The sequence below is a fragment of the Sarcophilus harrisii genome, chromosome 2 (assembly GCF_902635505.1).
Source record: "Sarcophilus harrisii chromosome 2, mSarHar1.11, whole genome shotgun sequence".
NCBI classification, from domain to species: Eukaryota; Metazoa; Chordata; class Mammalia; order Dasyuromorphia; family Dasyuridae; genus Sarcophilus; species Sarcophilus harrisii.
Window position 1 is genome coordinate 334,086,511 of NC_045427.1, and position 22,679 is coordinate 334,109,189.

General features: G+C 37.9%; 3 gene segments (V, D, J or C); all 3 read right to left on the reverse strand.

Moving 5' to 3' along the window:
* Window positions 1-18,939, reverse strand: part of LOC100935582 — a 173,512-nt gene extending 154,573 nt beyond the window's left edge. Inside the window, exon 1 of the C gene segment in view lies at window positions 18,670-18,939.
* Window positions 1-19,097, reverse strand: part of LOC100935587 — a gene marked incomplete at its 5' end in the record, with an annotated part of 147,552 nt that extends 128,455 nt beyond the window's left edge. Inside the window, 1 exon segment of the C gene segment in view lies at window positions 19,046-19,097. Coding sequence covers window positions 19,046-19,097 — 52 coding nt within the window.
* Window positions 279-15,985, reverse strand: LOC100935603. The segment is given in 7 exon segments: window positions 279-639; window positions 2,105-2,220; window positions 6,176-6,508; window positions 7,015-7,332; window positions 8,201-8,530; window positions 8,966-9,283; window positions 15,602-15,985. Coding segments are annotated over 7 exon segments (1,494 nt in total).
* Window positions 19,098-22,679: the final 3,582 nt, after the last annotated feature.

The window sequence follows — 22,679 nt, forward strand, 5'->3', positions numbered from 1 at the left end:
GCCATCTCTAATTTTAAATATCCATTGCTTCCTCAATAATATTTTCTTTCCCAGGTCCTACTCTTAAGCACTGAATGTTTGGCTTTCCTAATATAAAGCAAAACTGGGTTTTGAGTTTTAGAATAACATAGCTCTACATAAATCTCTGATGAATTGAGAATAGTCCTCAATGAGCTCCTAGAACAGGAAAAGTATATCAGGATTTTTAGATATTTTTGGCGTTTTTAATAAAAGTCATTTTGACAATTTAATTTAAAAGTCACACTGTATCGAAATGATGTGTCTACAATAGTTTTTTTTTATTTTTTTCTAGTTTTTTTTTAACAAGTAAAATACAATTAATTGTGCTTAAGAAATATACATTTTTATAAAAATCCTAATTTTGGAGGGAGGACATAAGAGAAGTTATAGGAGATAAATTCTACATAAACTAATAGGATGATGTGGGAAAACCACAATGAAGTCAAAAGTTAAATCCTACTCCCTTTTTTCTCCACCACCCTCATAAGCTTGGGAGCCTCTTGGTCTTCCAGGAGTTGTTGAAAAGGTGAATTGTATCAGGAACGTGGTTCAGGCCTTCAGGGAATTATCCCTTCTTTTGGTCCAGTCTCCCTGCTTTCAGGCATGAATTTATTTCACCTGTGAATAATAAAGAAACAGTATAATGTAAGTGTACTAGATTTGAACTTAAGAAGACCCAGATTCGAATTCCATCTTCTACTTACTAGCTGTGTGATAATATGTAGGTCATGTTAATCTCTTTGAGATTCAGTTTCTACATATGTAAAACAGGATAAATATGTATTTTAAGGTATGTTTTATTTAAGGCTTTTTGTAAATGTCAAATATTATAAATAATAGTAACAATAAAATGCATGGCTTTCCTCTTGACCATTTTTTTGGGAGGGAATAGCAGAAATAAAAAATCCACTGGAGATAGTTTGGAATAATGAAAGTGGTATAATGGGAAATACCATTGACTCTAAAGTCAGAGAACTCAAGTTCAAATTCCATTTCTTTCCCTCAATACTGTGCTACCTTACACAAGATACTTAACTTTCCTGGGTCTCTGTTTTCTCACCTGCAAAATAATAGGGCTGTACTTAGATGTCCTCTGAAGTCATAGATATGGGATATATACAGAATGATATGTTAAATTATGCTTCCTACAGAGACCTAAAATTGTGACTTTGTTGTCCTAAATATAATCCCTATATATTTTAGAAATGAGACCTTTTAAAGTTAGTCAACAAATATTTGTTAAGCACTTACTCACTTACTATATGCCAGGTACTGTGCTTAACATAGCAAAAGGCAGTATCTGTCCTCAAGGAGCTCAAAATTGAATGGAGTAGACAACAAGCAAACAAATATGTATAAACAACATATATGTGTATGAATACATGTAATATTATATGCATAAAAATATAATACACACACATATATGATAAATTAAAATGAATTAACAGCGAGAAAGAACTAGAATGAAGAGGGATTAGAAAAGGCTTTTTGTAGAAAAAGAGATCTAAATTAGAACTTAAAGGAAGGTAGGTAAACTAGTAGATAGAGATGAGAAGGGAAAGCATTACAGGCACAAGAAACAGACTGAAAATGTCTGGAGACTGAAGATGAAATCTCTTGTTCAAGGAATAACAAAAAGATTAGTATAATTGGTTGGAAGGATACACAAGAAACTGTAAGATACAAACAAGAAGACTAAAAAGGGCTGCATCTTATATGTAAGATACAACTAATTATAAGCAGGAGTACATACACAAAACAATGAATAAATAGACATGAAACACAAGAATCAAATGAACATGCCAGGAAAATAAGAAACAAGCATACTCAAACAAGTAGCATTTTATAGCAGTAAAAAATCCAATATTTACAGTGGTAAGCATATGCAATTAAATGCAAAGCACACTTAACATTTAGCAATCTTTAGTATTGTTACCTAAATAAAAATGTAAATATAACTTCAGGTTTACCTGAATATTTAATAACTTAATAATATCACAATTTATCTAAAAAGAAAGAGTGCCCACATCATGCTTCCTTGGGCACATGCTTGTTCAAACTGTATGCATCTCTGTCTTCTTACCTTGAACAAAGTGACTGTTGTGCTGTAAAAGAGACTCAGTAGGAAGAGTACAATGAAAGTAGAAGCTGTTGTCCATAAGTTTTCAAATCCTTCTTCTTCAGCATTTACTTCCCCTTCTTTGTGGATTTTTGAGTGATAGAAAACAGAAAGATAAATGTTAGATTCAGTCACTACAAACAGAAGATTTTTCTACTTGGGACAGGCTGTCATTGAAATAAACTGCGTATTAGGAGTCTCACAGATGTGTTTTCTATGAGGAAGGCATTATCTAGAGCCCAGCTTCTTAAACTGTGATTTGTGACCCTATGTGAGCTCTTGTAACTGAATGTAGGGGATGCAAAATTATGATTATCAGTAAATGTTTGATATGTATATCTACTTTATATACCTATATGCTCAATTTTTTATTCTCCTTTTTAATTTTCAAAACATATGAATAGATGTTTTCAACATTCACCCTTGCAAAACCTTGTGTTCCAAACTTTTTTCTTCCTCCCTTCTCCCACCCCTCTCCTAGATGACAAGTAATCCAATGTATGTTAAACATGTGCAGTTCTTCTATACATATTTCCACAATTATCATATTGCTCAAAAAAAATTAGATCTAACAGGAAAAAAATGAGAAAGAAAACAAAGTGCAAACAAACAATAACAAAAAAAAATTAAAATACTATGTTGTGATCCACACACTCTTTCTGAGTGCAGATGGCTTTCTCCATAACAAGACCATTGGAACTAGCCTGAATCATCTCACTTAAATACTTAATTTCTTGGATGAAAATGAGTCATAAATGGAAAAAGTTTAAGAAGACCTGATCTTTGGTCCTTGCCCTAGACATAAAGCCAGGTGTTTAGAAATAAGACAGTTGTAAATCTCTTGGGAGTCAGAAACTTGGGAATTTGGAAAAATACAACTGAAAATATGTTCTGGAAGACAATGTGATAAGATTTGCAGAGAAAGGGATGATAATACATTTAAAAAGGGAAACTTTGCTTGCATTATCACAGATGCCTATATAGTGCTGATAATAAGATTAAAGTCACAATTTAAAACTGAGTTCTGATTTACCCATTTGGGATACAATGATTTAACTCTGTGACACTTTTATGGATGACCAGAGTGTGAGGACAATGGGAGCAATAATTGAAAGAGAGAGAGAGAGAGAGAGAGAGAGAGAGAGAGAGCACAAGCGTGCTAGGCAGAGACAGAGAGAAACAGAGACAGGGACAGAGAGAGACACACAGATAGAGAGCAATGATGATAATGTAGGTCATATATATGAGAAATGACTGCATCTATATATAAGGTTTTGTGTATGTGTGCATCTATATGTCTATTCCTACTGATGAAAATTTTGATTTAGGATTTTCCTAGTTCATGTAGGCTCTTAGGAACACATTCTATCTATGTAGTTATTTGGATATGAAAAATCTTGAGAATCAATATGGTCCTCAAATTGTCTTAAGTGACATAGAGGAGAGTACTAAGATGGATGTGAACTATGAACCAGTATGAGGCTGGGAAGGTGGAGATGAGCCAAGAGTTTAATGAATTGTGGCTAATTTCAAGACTCTCCTTTCCAAATCTGATTATGAAAAATGCTATTTTGGAAGAATCAAGGGTTAAAGAGAAGAATTGAGTTAAGTGAGCACATAATTCAACTGCAGCCCACTATAAACTGCAACAAATAGGAGGTAGCTTAGTGTTTTTCCCATCATCATGGAAGACCCTATCTGGTTGTCCACAAGAGAAGTAGTAGAATGTAGTTGAAATTTATAGTACTCTGAGAATATCTTTCCATGATTATGTTAAATCTGGGAAGAAACTGAAACTAATGTGGTTATCACTTTATTTCCTTCTTCCTTTTTAAGTCATGATTGAATAATATAATATTTATAGCTCTATATGGAAGGACTAACTTGGTAAACAACATTTGGATCATAAAACTGTTTAGGAATTGGAAATGTAGAGAGTAATAACATCCTAACATTCCAATTAAAGACTATACTAGGTTATACTGTCATCCTAATAACATCACCAAGATGCTGTTTAAGGCATCATTTCAAGGCATCATTTCTATTGTTTACTGTTTCTAAGTTAATTCTTTCTTTTTTTTTCTGTCCTCACATTCCCGTAGCATAACTTTACTTTCAGTTTTTCTCCATGAAAAATTTTTTCTCTGTCTTTTTTTGTTAAAGGATTTCTCAAGTTTCGTTTTTCCTGAATAACTTATGACACAGGAGGGAGGATTGGAAATCCCTGCTATATATATAAATAATCATTGCTGATTATTACTGAGGGCTATGGTGTCTGATTTCTTGGAGAAACTAAAGTTGGGCTACAGTAAGACTCATTCTATAGCCTTCATTTTGCACAGGCTATTCAAATACTTCTGTTATAATGGAATTGAACTTGGAGTACAGGATTCACTGAACTTTTGGGGAATTTAGATTTTCTTGCTGAGATCCCAAGGGCACATCTAGGATATGTTTGGGAACTGATTTATTTGGAGATTTCAGGTAAGTTTAGATATGGAAACAAAAATGGTTTCTCTATTTTTGTGCTATTCAGGCAAATTAGAGAACATTAATTTTCTACATAAAAGTTCAATTTTTTTTGAAACAACACATCAAATTCATTAAGACTAGATTTCTTCTTCCATTGTTTGGACTTCTGTTATTGGACAGTGGGCAATTTCTGAATGAGTTTTCTCTTTTCTTTTCAGGTACAAGCTACATTAGAACCATAAGTTCTTTGGATAAAGGATCATTGGTCTTCCTGGGACCACTTGAAATTCCATCCTCATGTGGCTTCCAACAAGAAAGTCAGAAGGGTGGAATTATTCAACTGGATCCCTTAGATATGTCTCTTGTCTTATAAAAGGTAACCCATGACTTCTTCCATGGAAGTTATTCAACAAGGCTATATTTGACATCAACTCTACCCTCAGTCTTAAAGATTGGTCTTCTCTTGTTCTGGTTCCATCAGCTTGTACTCTTTGGATGAGATTATGTTTATCTAGGGGCAGATGCTAAGGGTCTCGGTCAGAATCACCAGGTATGGGGTATATTGAGGAAGAAAATGGAGACATTGTCTTGAACTGACCTTTCTTGAGTCTAGAATTACTCATCCCTGGGACACAGAGTCCTAGGACATGTCCCTTAAACATGAGTAAATGAAATAACTAGGTTTCCACTCAAAGCCCAGATGAGGGAATTAAAAGGACCATCCAAGGATCATTCAGATTGGTGAGACAGGATTTCTGAATTCTGTATCACTAGGCTGAGGTATGGAATTAATATAATCAAGGCTATTGTAAGGGGCTTTGTTTCCTTTTCTCTTTCTCCAAAAGGGCTGAATATTATAAGTGGGAAACCTATTAAGGTTTAAAATTATATCTCTGGCTAAAAAGTCTATGCGATAGCAGGATTATAAAAATTCTACAATTGTTCATACTTCTATTCAGGGAAAAAGTTTTCACTGATTTAATCTAGTGATGGGGTGTGTGTGTATGTGTATTGTGTATGTGTGTGTGTGTGTGCTTATGTGCTTGGGTGTGTGTGTATATATATGTTGTTTGTTTGTTTTGTTTTTGCCAAAACTTGTTCTGAAGGGCTAAAAAACATGAATTGTATTGCATGTTGCGTCTGAGAACATGGAGTTGAAGTGTGGAGTAAAGTTTGGGAGAGGTGATCAGATTGGGTGAGAAAGGCAAGACCTAAGGTGGTGGTGCTGTTGTATGTGTGGGTGTGTGCAAATAATTTGAGGAGTGCAATCAGGAAGGAAATGTTGCACAGAAAGCTGAGGGCCAGCCAGATACCGTTGTTTACTACAAAACCAGAATCAATTCCTCTTTGTAAAATTGATTATTTTTTATTTCTAATTTTTATAAAATGCAGTTTCTTATTTAGTCATATGATCTTATATACTCCTTGGGGGCTTCAGTTGACCCAGAGGCCCCCAGAATCTGCCCCATGAAAAAAGAGGCTGACCAAGACTGGCACTCTCTCAGTAGCAGGTATTGGCTGTATCAGATAGCACAAGGGAGACATTGACGAAGGTGGGTTTACCAGTGGACTTGTCCACGGTCCTCTCAGTCACCGACAAAGGTAATGCTTCATGAATCACTACACAAGTAATGGAATCCCCTGCATTCCAGTGTTTCTCAGACATTGTCACGGTGCTGTAGGCAAAGTAGAGACCATCTTTCTGGGGGTCCTGCTGGGGGCTGCTGGTGACATATTTCTCTGAGGGTATAAGCTGTCCTTTGTGCAGCCATTGGACAAATATATCTGGTGGGGAGAAGTCCTTAATCAGGCACGTTAGGGTAGCTGCTTCCCTCAGACTCAGTTCTTCAGAAGTTGGAGGCAACAGATAGACCGCCGGTGCATGCTGGATAGCGTCTGTTAAGCAAAAAGGTTATTGGATTAAATGGACTTAAAATTGGAAGGCCTAAGAGTAGAAAGCTCATAGATGCACCTAAAAAGCACAATAGAAGTCAAGGAAAAAGAGAGTCTTGTGGTAAGCCTGGAGTCTAGTAGGATAAAATTAGAAAAGAAGCTCTGAAATACTTTAGTATTTCAAAGAGTTATAAGTAATGGGGCCCTTATAGAAAGATTATCTCAGTCTTTCCCAGTAAATCTAAACATATGGAAGGGTGGGAATAAAGATAGGAAAAAGGAATATGAAGAAAAGGAAGATCTACTGGAACTTTCCTGATTTGACTTTGTTGGTTTTGTTCTGGGGGCAAAAGATTGAGGTCAAAAGGTTTTTTTTTCCAGAGAGACTATGTGTTTAAAGCTTCCCAGTCACATGGCCTCCAAGATAGTAATCTTATCCTGGACGAGTCATTTGCAGGGTTCAGGGGAGGGAGGAAATGTGATAAGAAGAAGAAAGTTGGAACCCTTACCCTGTTGCTTAAAGATTTCTTTCTTCAAGGGAACAGGATGGTTAGGATGAATCACGATGCATTTGAATATGTCCCCTGAATTCCATTCCTCTGCACAGACTGTGGCTTCTCCTTCAGCACTAAAGGTACCATTGGGATGGCTGTGGGACACCTTAATAGTAGTTTCCAGTGCTTTTCCATTCTCATGGGTCCAGGAAATATTCAAATTTTGAAAGGTGGGAAGATTTGTGACTACACAGGTTAATTTGGCTGATTTTGTATCAAAGATGCTTGCAAAGGAGGGGGGAATGGCAAAGACTTCAATGGGTGATTCTGGGCCTAGGTTAAAGGAAAACAAATTTAATTTCTGAAAGGAAGCAAATTGAGACAAAACAATCCTGGCTTACTATGGCTCTATCCTTGTTTGACAAAATGGCAAACAATCTGAGCTTACAGGTTTGATAAGTTCTATAAGTACTCTTTGGAATGACTCTTCTAGGCAGATACTAACTTTGGTCATCTCTAACTAAAGGGAATTTCTTATGTTCCTCCTGGTCTTCAAGGAAAACTATTCCTACTTTTACTCAGTGACCAACTCCAGGGACTGATGAGCAACGCTCTCAGGATCATTTTTTTTTTTTTATGTCTAATCTAACTGCTTAAGTTGCATTCTGCTTCTACTTCCTTTCATTCATTCCTCATAAGAGAAGGAGAAGGTGAACATTCTCTAGCTGCATTATTGAATGTTTATTGTGATTTAAAGAGCTGTGATCCTGTAAATCTTGATAGAGAAGATCCACAATTATTTTTCTTGCACTCTTTCCTCATGTGTCTCCATACAAGTAAATAAAAAGAAAGGGATACAATTAAGCATCATTGATCTCAGCCATTTATGAGAGAAGTGGTTAAGCAGACATTTTCAGTGTTTGAGGCTTTTGGAGAAATCAGAACTAATTTCATTTCCAGGTGGATAATGATCAGATCACCATGACTAAAACCTTGGTATTTGGAATATATATTTTCAGCATGCTAAGGGGCTTTCTAGGCATGTTGGCCCATCTTTCTTTTGAGTTCAAGCCCTGGGATAGGAAGAATTTCCTGGGAAAAAGCATTTCTCTGGGGCTATTCTATAAAGTAGAACCTCAGGAATGAGGAGGCTAAGAATTCCAATTCCCTTCCAAGGAGTTCTATCTTGAGTATAACTTACCACCACTGAAACAGGTTGAGGAAACATTTTTTTGGATTCGGTTCCCTTCATGATCTACCCGGCAAGTGAACGTGCTTTGACTGAGCCAGTCATTCTCACTAATAGTCAGAGTGCTCTGAAGGAAGTAGTTCCCAGAACCATCAGGCAGGGCTTGACTTGGAGAGAAACCAGACAGAACTGGCCTACCCTCTCGAAGCCATGTTAACGTAATCCTGCTTGGCCTGAAGTTGGTGGCTTGACAGATGAGCTTGGATTTTCTTAGGCTAGAGCTGGAAAATGCATCACGGGGTGGGATATACACAGTCACATTAGGAGAATTGATGGTACGATCTGAATAGGAATACAAGACAGGAAAGGGGGGAGTTAGAACCATGCCATGATGGGGCCTTGAATTTCTGTTTCTGGTGTTTTCATTAGGGGTGATTCTGAAAATGGAAAGAAGCCTGGAATAAAGAGATCAGCATCTAGAAGGGAGATCTGCTTAACAGCCCCTTAAATCACATCTCTTTTTTCAGTCCATTATAACTAGGGCAAATATATGAGAATGTGTATATGTATATGTACTTTGGTGTGTCTATATATTTGTTGTGTATCTGTATATGAGCTTATATTTGTATATAAAATGCTTGTTGTGAGACATGTTCTATGCTATCTGCTGGCATGTTTTATTACCCTAAAAACTGCAAACTAGTTCTGTTTCATGGGACCAAAGCAAGGATAGGGAGCATAGAAGAGGTAAAAAAGAAGTTATACTTCAACTCTTACCTGGGAGTGGAACTTTAATTTCCTTTTCACCTTTGAGATGACGAGTCTTACATACCAAGTAGCTGTCTTGGCCTTGAAAGACATCATTGGCAGGGAGGATGACTTGTGAAGTGGCTGTGTATGTGCTCCCAATCATAAGGGATGGGAAGACCTTTAAATCTGTGTTACTCACAGCAGTTCGGTTTTGGTAATTCCAGGAGAAGTTAATGGAATCAGGTAGAAAATTCTTAGCCAAACAACCCACAGCAAAGGAGGCATCTTCTGTTTGAGAACTCCCACAGGAGAAGAGAGAGAAGAGGTCTGGTGCAGCTGGATTAGCTGAAGAAGAGAATAGGGGGAGGGCAATGCAGAAGGGAGAGGAAAAAAATTGTTAAAATGATGCCTCTGCAGGGCTGAACCAAAGCAGAGAAAAGGGTTAATTTTCTTGTCTGTAAACTATGTATGTATAAAGTGGAAGCAGGATAAGTACAGTGAGCACTTTCCAAATTATCCAAAGTTCTCTAGATGAATATATGTCATAGCTTTCTTTTTTAAAATTAATTTTTTTCATACCTTCTTTTTCACACATTCTATGTATGGGCCCCACTTTTCACTTATCCACCTTAAAAAGTAGCTAGAGAACATAGCATGGGCTCTCTATGAGGCTTGGCATCTAAGCAAAGTTTGAAGCAGCATTGCCAATAAAGGCACCATACATGAGGATGCATATTTTTAGACGAGTTCAGCCCTAGGGAAATCCCAACCCTGAAGACCCTCATCTCAATAGTTCCCTATTAAGTTCACAGTCTGTGAATTTAAAAAAATTAATATTTTACTCAATGTATTTCAATAAAATTAATTTTATTTGTAATCTTATTGGTTTTATTTTTTTGCACTTTACTTTTAAAAAATACATGGACAAGGGGAGCTAAGTGGCGGAGTGGATAGAGTACCAGCCCTGAAATTAGGAGGACCTGAGTTCAAATCTGACCTCAGATACTTAATGCTTCCTAGCTGTGTGACCCTGGGCAAATCCCTTAACTCCAAGTGCCTCAATAAAAACAAATAAACAAACAAACAAACAAAAACAAACAAAAAAGAAATCCATCACCAGGCTTCCAAAGAAGCCTACGACTCAAAAAATATTAAGCATTTCTAGAATCTTACAGCAATAAAAAGTCAGTGCTGGTCAGTGTCAAAAGTAGAGCATTGTAGAAGTTGAACTCTGCCTGGACTGATGCTATTCTCTTTATCACTCTAGTCATGTTTTAAGATCATCCAAATCCATAGGCTTGATTACCAGAGAGAAGCCAAAACCTCTAAGCTAAAATCTGTCAGCTGCTGGGAACACCATTATCCATGCTAAACAGAACTTTTTGCTTTTCAGTGATCCAATTAAGCCTGAAGTACTAGTTGTACAGGGCTGTAAAAACTACCTATGGAAAAAACTCATTTCTGGCTAAAATCAATATATGTATGGGTGAGGAAGGGAGGTGAATAGTAAGGATTGGGATGTTTAGGTCTCCAGAACCTTTGAATCCCTAGAATCCAAAATGTAACATCTTTTTAGACAAGGAGAAAAGAGAGATGACTCATCATCTCAAGGTCTTAATACTATCTTGAGAAGACAGGCACCTGTGTATGAGTAAAAAAAGCCTTATAGGAGCTGGCCTGGAACATGGGCTTCATGAATAGCTCATTACCAAAACCACTCAATTCTTGAGGGAATTCATGGACAGACTAGTTAAAATAAGAAAAGCCTTAGTAGAGATTATTACCTCAGTTCATCTTAGGTTAGCTTTTACTAGGATATGTGTACAAAAAAGTAGCCCTAAATGTGCGCTGCCTCCCGACTCCCGACTCAGTTCCTTCCAGCTCAGTTTATTTCAACCTGATCTAGAGAGGACCGAGGATGGCCTCAGATTAACCTGTACACCTTCAGTAAGGGATCAGTATGAAACAGTTCCAGATTAGCTTTCAAGTATTTTGGTCAGTTTGGGCTAATTCAGAAAAGCCTCAGTTCAACTCAATTTACTAGATAGGGCAATAGTTTTTTCGGGCTGATTTTAGTCTCACTGTAGCTCAAGTTATCTCTTGTAGGGATTGCATATAGATTTGAACTAGCTTAGCCAAACTCATTGATCTTAGTTAGTCCCCCAGAGTACCAATTGCAGGCCAGGACTGCTGTAAGCAAATGGTCCTTAGGACCTAGCTTAACCAAGGCCTGTTCCAGAAGAGGATTGGTAAGAACCAACCTAGCTTACCAGGATATGTGACTGTGAACTATTCTTAGTCTGCCTTCCCTCTCTACTATCTCCCTCTCCCTCCCTATCTCCACCCCCATCTCAGCAGCCGGTCTACATGGATTAAGCTCCAGCCATACTAAGTTCACTTCCAGAAAGGGCTCAGTACAAATCAATTTTAGCTTAGTCTTAGTTTTAGACTAACCTTAGTCCCCAACCCAAATTTAGCAGGGAGAAAAGTGGAGACCAGTCTGCAGTTTAGCTCAGTCAGAAGTTAGTACAATTAACCTTAGCTTAGACCCAGCCCCATCTCCAGCTCAATCCTGACCTGAAGGCTCAGGTCAGTAGTGGCCTCAGCTCTAGTTTTATTCAGTCAGTTGCAGTTCTGGCTTAAACCCATTCCTGTCTGCAACTCTAGTATAATTTTAGTGGAGGGTCAATCTTAGTTCTATTCCAGTTGTTGCCAAAAACCCTAAAGAGTTGTATGCAACTGAATAACAAAACTAGCTCAGCTGGGACTCAGCTCTTGCTACAGCTTTTCTGCAAAGCTCCAACTGTAGCTCAACTTCAAATTCATTCTCAGCTCTATTTTTCCCATAGCCCTGGTTCTAACCTGGACCCATCTCTGGCTTCAGTTCCCTGCTCTAGCAAAAGCTCAGTCAGATCTCTAGTTCCACTTAGACTCAATCTGCCTTTAACTTAGAATCAGCCCCAGAAAAAGCTCTAGCTCAGCTCCAGATCCAACTTAGGTTCAACATCATTTTAGCTCTATCATTTAACTACCTCTATTTCTAGTTCAATTATATCCCCAATTCCAGTAGACCTGACTCTTCTCTGCCCCCCTCTTTGGCTCCAGTTCATTCACATTTCTAGCTCTGATTTGGCTCTAGCTTCAGCATACCCTCATGTTGAAGTTGTAGGCCAGCTCTAGCTCTAATTCAGTTCTACCTCAGACTCTAGCTCAGCTCCAGCCTCAATCCCTAACTAATTCCTAGCCTGATCTCTAGCCTGCCCTAGCTCTGGTTCAGCCTTAGGTCTAAAACACAAACATTAGAAGCTCTAGTTCTCATTCAGTGCTGTCTCTAGTTTAGGTTCAGTGTCTGGCTTAGACCCATTCCCAGTTCCAAGTCCAGGTAAGCTGCAGCCCTAGAACCAGTTCTACACCAAGCCTTAGCTTATAGCTCCCCAGTCCCAATTCAGCTCCAGCCCCAGCCTCAGTCCCAGCCCCTGCCCCAGCCTCAGTCCCAGCTCCAACTCAGCCCCAGCCCCAACCCCAATTTAGTACCAGCTTCAGCTCTAACTCAGCTTTAGCTCTAGCTCAGCCCTAGCTCTAGCTCAGGCCCAGCTTTAGCTCAGCCCCAGCCAAGCCCCAATCCCAGTTCGGTCCAGCCCTAACCCCAACTCTAGACCCAGCTTCAGCCCAACCACAGTTTAAACCAGACCTAGCTCCAGCCTCAACTCAGCCTCAGCCCGAGCTCTAGCTCAATCCTGGCTCTAGTTTAGCCTCAATTAGATCCTAGCCCTAGCTCAGTCCTTGCTGTAGCCTCAGCCCCAGCCCAGCCCCAATCCCAGTTCGGTCCAGCCCTAACCCCAACTCTAGACCCAGCTTCAGCCCCAACCACAGCTTAAACCAGACCTAGCTACAGCCTCAACTCAGCCTCAGCCCTAGCTCTAGCTCAATCCTGGCTCTAGTTTAGCCTCAGTTAGATCCCAGCCCCAGCTCGGTTCTTGCTATAATCTCAGCCTCAGCTCCAGCCCCAGATTCAGCTCAGCCCTTACCTCAGCTCTAGCTCAGCCCCAGCTCACTCCCAACCCTAGTTCAGCCCAACCCTAGCCTCAGCTCTAGCCTCAGCTTCAACCCCAACCCTGGGTCAGACCAACCCTAGTTCCAGCCCCCGCCCCAGCCCCAGCCCCCGCCCCCACCCAGCCCCAGCCCCAGCCCCAACTCAGCCCCAGCCCCAGCCCCAATTTCCAGCTTCAGCTCTAACTCAGCTCTAGCTCTAGCTCAGCCCTAGCTCTAGCTCAGGCCCAGCTTTAGCTCAGCTCCAGCCCAGCCCCAATCCCAGTTCGGTCCAGCCCTAACCCCAACTCTAGACCCAGCTTCAGCCCCAACCACAGCTTAAACCAGACCTAGCTCCAGCCTCAACTCAGCCCCAGCCCGAGCTCTAGCTCAATCCTGGCTCTAGTTTAGCCTCAATTGGATCCCAGCCCCAGCTCAGTCCTTGCTATAGCCTCAGCCTCAGCTCCAGCCCCAGATTCAGCTCAGCCCTTACCTCAGCTCTAGCTCAGCCCCAGCTCACTCCCAACCCTAGTTCAGCCCAACCCTAGCCTCAGCTCTAGCCTCAGCTTCAACCCCAACCCTGGGTCAGACCAACCCTAGTTCCAGCCCCAGCCCCAGCCCCAGCCCCAGCTCCAACTCAGCCCCAGCCCCAGCTCCAACTCAGCCCCAGCCCCAGCCCCAATTTCCAGCTTCAGCTCTAACTCAGCTCTAGCTCTAGCTCAGCCCTAGCTCTAGCTCAGGCCCAGCTTTAGCTCAGCTCCAGCCCAGCCCCAATCCCAGTTCGGTCCAGCCCTAACCCCAACTCTAGACCCAGCTTCAGCCCCAACCACAGCTTAAACCAGACCTAGCTCCAGCCTCAACTCAGCCCCAGCCCGAGCTCTAGCTCAATCCTGGCTCTAGTTTAGCCTCAATTGGATCCCAGCCCCAGCTCAGTCCTTGCTATAGCCTCAACCTCAGCTCCAGCCCCAGATTCAGCTCAGCCCTTACCTCAGCTCTAGCTCAGCCCCAGCTGACTCCCAACCCTAGTTCAGCCCAGCCCTAGCCTCAGCTCTAGCCTCAGCTTCAACCCCAACCCCGGGTCAGACCAACCCTAGTTCCAGCCCCAGCTCAGCCTAAACCCCAGCCCAGTTCTAGCTCAATTCTAGCCTCTGCTCTGAAGTCTGCTCCAGCCCTAGCTCCAGCTCAACCCCAACCCCAGATCAGTCCCAGCACTACTCTCAGCCCCATCCACAGCCCCAACCCTAGGCTCAGCCTCACCCCCAGTCCTGGATGTGCTTCTATTTTCAAGCCGGCATCTAATTCAGCCCCAGCCCCAGCCCCAACTGTGTCTCTAGTTTAACCCCAGTTCTAGCTCAGCCCTAGATGTATCCCTAGTTCAACTGAAGCTTTAGGTCATCTAGAGTTCCAGACCTGGGGCTTCTCTATAACTCATTATGTGTTTCACCCTCAGTTAGTGTTCAACTCCAGTTCCAGCCTATGTCTAATTGCACATGGGAAGTACATATTATTCAACTTAGTAAGAGGTAAGCACAGACTACTTTCAGACCTCAGCTTCACTCCTCTCCCCTCAAGTCTATAGGGTAGACAAACCATATGTCAACCTGATCCAACTCAATTTAGCTCAACCTAATAAAGCATCATTATAGATTGACTTGGGTCAATGAACTACTGGGGCTTGTATCAGCCAAACTCCACAGAGTCCTTCCATACCAATTCAACATAATCACTCTAACCTCAGATTTCACATTCTATCCTTTATCAATTTCATCCCCCATTCTATCTCTTTTTATGTTGCAGCGTAGCATTAATCTGTCTATCTCTTCCCAAACTCCTGAAACCATAGCATCTGTTGGTGTCCCTATGTCTTTTGTCATACAGTGAATATCTCTCATGACAAGTTTCTAGAATGGGCACAAAATTCTCATTTGAACTGAAATATTCTCAAAATTGAAAAATAATCGCAGATTCTACAATGATTACAATGTAATTTACATCATTGTTGTTAACTACTTTCTGACCTGTAGCTGCATAATAATGGACAATATTTATATGAACAAAGAAATAATTTGAAGATGTTCTCCTCTTAGGAAGATTATCAATAAGATCAGGGTTGAGAACATTATCTTAGAGATTTAAATCCACATTTTATAATTTAAAATGAATAATTTGATTTCAAATGAATTCTCTGTCAATTAAATAATTTCATAGAATAAATAGTTATCTAAATTTGCTAAAGTTCTATTTAAGAGTAATGCTACAATAACAAAAAACCTATTAATGTTGCACTTTAAAAAGACTGATCATAGAAATAATAATGCATAATTTAACTTACAATGATAAGCACTATTGAAAATATTATATTTAATTCATAACTATTTCTATTTAATATATAATTCAGAAGACTTTCACATGATCTTTCAACTATTTAATAAAGGGAGATTAGTAGATATCTTTATTAAAAGTATCTATCGTATTTATTTCATCAACAGTTTTGCCTAATGTTTATTGAAATTAATTAAAATTCTACTTTATTTGTACATAAAATAAAAATATTTTCTTCAAAACTGAGAAAAACTACCAACTAGAAGACTAAGTAAAGAATAAAATGGGCAGCAGTCAGAGCTGCTTTCTTACCTATTAGGTGACCAGTTACTGGAATGTGCGGCTGAGTCTCTTGACATTCAAGGGGTCCATTTAATGCCATTTTATAACCAATATTTTTGTTGGTATTTGGTGAAGGATTGGTGAAGGTTTAACTTCACATTAAATCTCCCAGAGCAGGGCTGGCATGACCAAGAACACTGTGCATTGAAGGCTCAGTGGAAAAAAGTCTGGGCTCCAAATAATAATGTCAAAAAGTAGACTGGAATAAACTTATCACCTTTATTCATATAAAGAAGCCTGTTCAATTATTATCAAGACAATTTTGAGTTTTAGTATTTTCTTAAAATTGACTATCTTTGCTAAAATCTATACTTTTCAGATATGAAATTTTGATATGTCATTTTTAGTTTTGTTTTTTTTCTCTAGTATTTTTAAATTAAAAAAAAATCTTCAAATTCTATGCAGATTCTATTTAATATTAAATATAAATTGTGTCTTTCAATAACTTGATATTAAATCCCTCAAAATTTCAAAATGGATATTTATTAATCTCTAATAGAAAATTTTAAAAGTGAATAAAATTTAAAGATAATATTTGAAGTTGAAATGATTTAAAATGCATTATTTTAAAACAAATCATCCAAATGAAAATAATAATATATGTATTAGCAAATCATGATAAATTTGAATTGTTAAATTTCTTAAATGCATATTTCTAAACTAAAACAGTATGAGAGTGAAAAATGATGACAAAAATGAAAAAAAAACCCAAAAGAATTAAACTTTACTTTATAAATGCTTATTACCTTCCTTGCCATTAAACAAAAAAAAATAAAAAAATGCAAATTACCCAGGTGTTGTTTGTCTCAGTGGAACATTTTCAGTTATCTTGGACTATGCAAAACTGGCTAAAAACAACTTCTTCTCAACTGAAATGTGGAAATGAATCTTTTTTTTTCCCCTCTCAGAATAGATTCAAGATGTAGCCAGTTTCCTGCCACCTGTTTTCCAGACCCCTGAGCACATCTGGTACATGAAGACACTGAATAGGTGCCATCTTAGTTCTACCTGAAAGTATTTGATTTAATTTATGTTTGGTTATTTTATGTAACTTGGTTATTTATGATAAAAACTATATAGTCTTGAGGTGAGGAGAACCACAGGTTAACTGTTTCATATTTCTCACATATTATAATTTTAAATGTATTATTTGTACTTTTTAAGCTACAGATTTTAAATATTCCAGGATTTAAAAATATCCCTTCGTCTCATATGGAAACTCATGTAGAAACATATAGAAAGTTTTAAAATATGATCTTATTAAAACAAAGATAATATTTAGAGATGAGATATGGTAAACATAGTTAAATGAATTATTATTTGAAATTACTTGTCCCAAAGAATGATCTAAAATTTAATATTTGAATGGTAATGGCTCTCAGAGTTGATTTTTAAGATATTCATTGAAAAATCTCTCAACTTTTTTACATTTTTGACTATTTTGTAGGGAATATTTCATACCTCTGTAGGGAATATTTCATATTTAAACTCTCCCATTTAAAGCTTAAAAGTAACAGATCAACTATTTTAACTACTTTATAAAGAAACAAACAACAGAATCTGGCAACTCCTAGGAAAACTTTCTCAAAAAGTGGGGAAAGAGTTTCCCATGTAATAACTTCTCATTTTGAATTCAGAAACTTGATAGTCTATCACTGGTCCCTTCACCTGATGTAACAGGAAAATCACTTTCCAAGTGTTTGTTACTAAACCAAACTAAACTTTTACAATTTTCTTTCTCTACTTCTCTGCCAAATACTTCTTCTCTAGTATTTTTGGCATTTAAAAATATACATGCAGACATGCACAGATATTTACTAATTATTATATGTTTATATATATGAATTAATATATGTTTCACAAATATTCAACATGTATACATATTTTATGTAATACTACATATAATCTCTCTATATATACATACAGAGATATACAATTGTATTATAATTTTACGCAGCATATTACACACTTAATTACTTGACTGGGGACACTATATTGGAATAATATTCAGCACCTACTAAGATTTTATTATATTAATATCTATATATAAATCCTGTATTTGTTTTTGACCAAATCCCTTGTACAAAATCTCACATACTAGATAAACTGACAGATACTGTTGCATTCCAAAATCATCCTCTTGCTGTTCTTATCCATCTAATCCTTTCTCATAATGTACTTTTCTGTCCCGATCTCTTCTTCTTTTTTTTTTTTTAAAGAAATAAGGTCTTAGAGTATATGCCTTTAATATTCCAGAGAACCAGAAGAAAATTATTAAAGGATTATTCTTTAACTGGAAATGATCCCTTGGCCCCAGTATTCCATACCATAGTTACACTGAGGAAATTACAGCTCTTTTCTCACAAAAATTTAAAGACAACTTTGACTTCTGTCTTGTCTATCCAGAAAAAGATATTTTCAAAAATAATATGATTTCTAAAATCCATTCTATATATCAATCATCATTCATAAGTTCATTATTGATTCTGGCTGTCTAGATACATTGAAGTTTCAGAATTGAACCTTGTTTGCAAAAAGTTTCTGAAACTCCACATCCATCTACAGAAACTTGTGAAATAAAAGAAATTTGAAAGAATTGTCTCTTGACTTCTTCCCAAATTTCCCTAGTTCTTACTAGGCTGTTTTACAGATATCAGTCTGGCTAGCCTTGGATAGTCATGTCTCCACATAACAATCGCAATCCAACTTCTAAAGTAAATCATGAACCCATTCAAAAAACTTTCACAATTATGAAATACTAATATGAAACATCTATCATCCATTAGTCATAAAGACTCATGCCGAGTCTTAGTACCACTGTTTAAGAAATTAACTTATACCCAAGACAATCACAGCCAGTCTCTCCTGATGCCAAAAAAACCAGAGACTTTTCTAAGACACTTAAAACCATTACACTATTAGATTTCAGAGGCAAGGCACTTTTTCCTTATTTTTTTTCTTGAGCATCAAACTGTCTCAAATTCCCCAAACAGTGAAAATTCTGTACCTTATTAAAATGAAAAACTAGGATGACTTACCTGAAGAGATGGTCACGACAGTTCCTTTGCCCCACAGGTCAAACCGATTGTCACATTAGTACAAATGTGACTTGTTCCCAGGCAATTAATTGATTTATGTCTCAGAGATTACAAGACTTTTTCCTAAATTAAAACCCTATAGTGAGCCTACCAAGTAGAAGCAATCCTAGAAGAGGAGTGAACTATTGCTAAAGCAATTGAAAGATTTTTCAATGAGTTGCTTAGTTGGAGAGGGAAAAGTGTCTGACAGATGACCTTTTGGCTGGTAGTAGCCTCAGATCTTCTATCTGTCAGAGCCCCTGCAACTCCTGATTTCTTCCCCAAATTTCATTTAAAATGCAATAATAAGCCAGAGAAAGATTCTAAAATGACTTACCTGAAGAGACGGTCACGGAGGTCCCTTTGCCCCAGATATCAAAATAATCACATTAATTTGAATCCCTTTAATGGGTGTACAAAAACCAGTCCCTCTGTCTTTGGCTTAGACCTCTATGACACTGATATTTCAGCTTCTGTCTAGTAAAGCCAAATTTCAAGGTAGATTGATTTTCTATGGGTATCCCCACACATTAGGCTTTGTTGAATTCTTGGAGTGAGAAGTGTTGGTCCATAATTTAATTTCCAAGACAGAAATTAAAATAACCTTTAAATAGGCCCGTGGATGACAAACAAACCCAGATGTGGTCACAATAAGATACACAGATGATGTCCTCAGACCTGACTCTCTAGAACTGAGTTTCTTTTTTTTTATTTAATAGCCTTTTATTTACAGGTTATATGCATGGGTAACTTTACAGCATTAACAATTGCCAAACCTCTTGTTCCAATTTTTCACCTCTTACCCCCCACCCTCTCCCCCAGATGGCAGGATGACCAGTAGATGTTAAATATATTAAAATATAAATTAGATACACAATAAGAATACATGACCAAATCGTTATTTTGCTGTACAAAAAGAATCAGACTCTGAAATATTGTACAATTAGCTTGTGAAGGAAATCAAAAATGCAAGTGGGCATAAATATAGGGATTGGGAATTCAATGTAATGGTTTTTAGTCATCACCTAGAGTTCTTTCTCTGGGCGTAGCTGGTTCAGTTCATTACTGCTCCATTGGAAATGATTTGGTTGATCTCATTGCTGAGGATGGCCAGGTCCATCAGAACTGGTCATCATATAGTATTGTTGTTGAAGTATATAATGATCTCCTGGTCCTGCTCATTTCACTCAGCATCAGTTTGTGTAAGTCTCTCCAGGCCTTTCTGAAATCATCCTGTTGGTCATTTCTTACAGAACAGTAATATTCCATAATATTCATATACCACAATTTATTCAGCCATTCTCCAAACTGATGGACATCCATTCAGTTTCCAGTTTCTAGACTACAAAGAGGGCTGCCACAAACATTCATGCACATACAGGTCCCTTTCCCTTCTTTAATATCTCTTTGGGATATAAGCCCAGTAGTAACACTGCTGGATCAAAGGGTATGCACAGTTTGATAACTTTTTGAGCATACTTCCAAACTACTCTCCAAAATGGTTGGATTCGTTCACGACTCCACCAACAATGCATCAATGTCCCAGTTTTCCCACATCGCCTCCAACAATCATCATTATTTTTTCGTGTCATCTTAGCCAATCTGACAGGTGTGTAGTGGTATCTTAGAGTTGTCTTAATTTGCATTTCTCTGATTAATAATGACTTGGAGCATCTTTTCATATGACTAGAAATAGTTTCAATTTCTTCATCTGAGAATTGTCTGTAGAACTGAGTTTCTTAATAGGTTTTTATTTCATTTCTGTGACTAACAACTTCTCACTCAAAAACTCAAAGAGCTCTAATGGATACTTCCATCTCTGTAGACAGATTTGTCTGAGAACTGAGTCACAAGCCAAATAATAGTGTCTGGCCTGACTTGAAGACCATAAAGAAGATACATAAAGAACATACATACTTGAGGAAACTCTACCCAAAATTATCAGCACAAGGTTTAAGTCACCATCCCTTGTCAGACATAAACCTTTCAGTTAGTTCTCTCAGATTATCATGGACAAAATTTCCAATCATATTGGATTCCCCCATAGGAACATTCCATTTTTCATTGGAAAAAAACTGTCAATGATTATGTTTCTTCCCAAAGTTATTTAGGAATAGTTTTCAATGAGAGCTAGTTTTGTTAGGTTTGTAATGCCAGAGAAACTGAGGCAAGAGAGAGATTAAAGAGTTTTTAACATTTTATTAATTGGAGAGCATAATTGACTGGACAGGACTCTCGTCTCAAAGTATCCAGTGATGAATGGGAGAATCCCAAATCCTTATAATCCTTTTTTTAAAACAAAGAAGGGGACAGAAGTGGGACACTTCTCACAGACCCATTTGGTTCTGTCAGGATGGGGGGAGGCCATAGATTCTTACTAAAAGCCAGAGTCAGGATGTCTGAATAAACAGAAGTAAAGATGTCAATGAGGTATCTGGGATAGTATTATCTTTTGGAAGATTTTAGAGGGGTAGTGTCACAAAGTCATGAGGGCAGAAGGAATTAGGAATCAGGAAGTCTGATCTCCCCCTTATCTTGAGTCTTACATTGACAATTTATAACTTTTGAGCAAATGGTCCTCAGTCTTAATGGACCAGAAGAGGGGTTTTACAACTAAGGGGATTGAGGCAAAACAGTTAAGGAAACTGAAATAGAACAATTCAGGGAAACTCAGTCAGGACAATAAGGGAAACTAGTGTAGGGAAACCGAGTCAAGACAATTAAACAGAACTGTGGCATAACAGGTTCTCCTCACATTTTAGCTTCTTTAATCTTTTCTCAAAATATGGGCCCCCTTTTATTTAAAGAAGGAGAATGTGATAAAAATTCTATTCTTTATGTATATTGTTTTCTTTAGATTTGTGAGAAAAATCCAATCATGAAATTGGGATCCATGGACCCCTCAGTCTGGCTCCCAAGGCTCCACTGATTTTGAGAACAATGGGACTAAAAACTTGAAAGGATTTGGACAATTCCAATGTTGTCAATGGTAATTCAATGGAAATTGACTAGGATCTTTTGCAGATAATTTAGTTAAATGCTTTGAAAGAGTTAATGAGGCATTCCTGCTTAATTCTTTCCTTCCTACCTTGATTCTTCTCTAAGAGACCCTATAATAGAAGACGTTTCACTTAAAAAAAAACCCCAAACCAAGCTGAACATTTATCTGTATAGCTGTGAAAGGACTCACTTGAAGAAATAGTCACAATGGTCCTCTAGATGCATTAATAAAAAATCCAGTAACAGAGTACTTATCCCCCAACACATTTTTGTAAAAATCTGATTGTGAAAATCCTATGCTTATTTGTCTTCCCCTCCTCCAAGATCCTTCTCATATGGTCCTTAAATTTCCCTTCTTGTCCTTTAGGAGTCACTTCAGGTACCTGAAGAAGGCTTCTCATTTTCACCTCTCATTTATTTTTTGGTAAAACTGGAGGTTAGAAGTCAGACTCACTTGAAGAGGTGGTCACCATGGTTCCTTGGTTCCAATGCTTAAAATAGGCCTTATCAAAGTACAATGTCTTTTCACTTGATCCCCGAGTTTCCCTCCCCTCCTAACCTGAAATGACAATATACATTTAAAGATTTTTATTCTCCTGTTTATTTCTCAATTGAACCCTCTTTGAACTTATCTTCTTTCTGCCTGAACTCATTATCTGGATGCTTTTCAAATAAGTCATGATATGAAGAACTCAGGTCCAGCCTCCCTAGAAAGAGGTAATCAATACAGATTAAAAGGGTTTCTGAGTCCAAAGAAATGCTGAAAAATCATTATCACTAGGTATATTCTAAATTTATTACAAAGCCATGTTTAAAAACCCAAGAATTTCTCAATCTCCACCCCCAGATTCTCCAAATTAGTAAAGAGGGAAAATTTGTGTGTGTGTATAAGAGAGAAGTTTGAGGAGTGAAGATGTAATTGTTGTAAGAGCTTTAGAGATCAGTAACATTCTTCAATCTTTCAAGAGAAA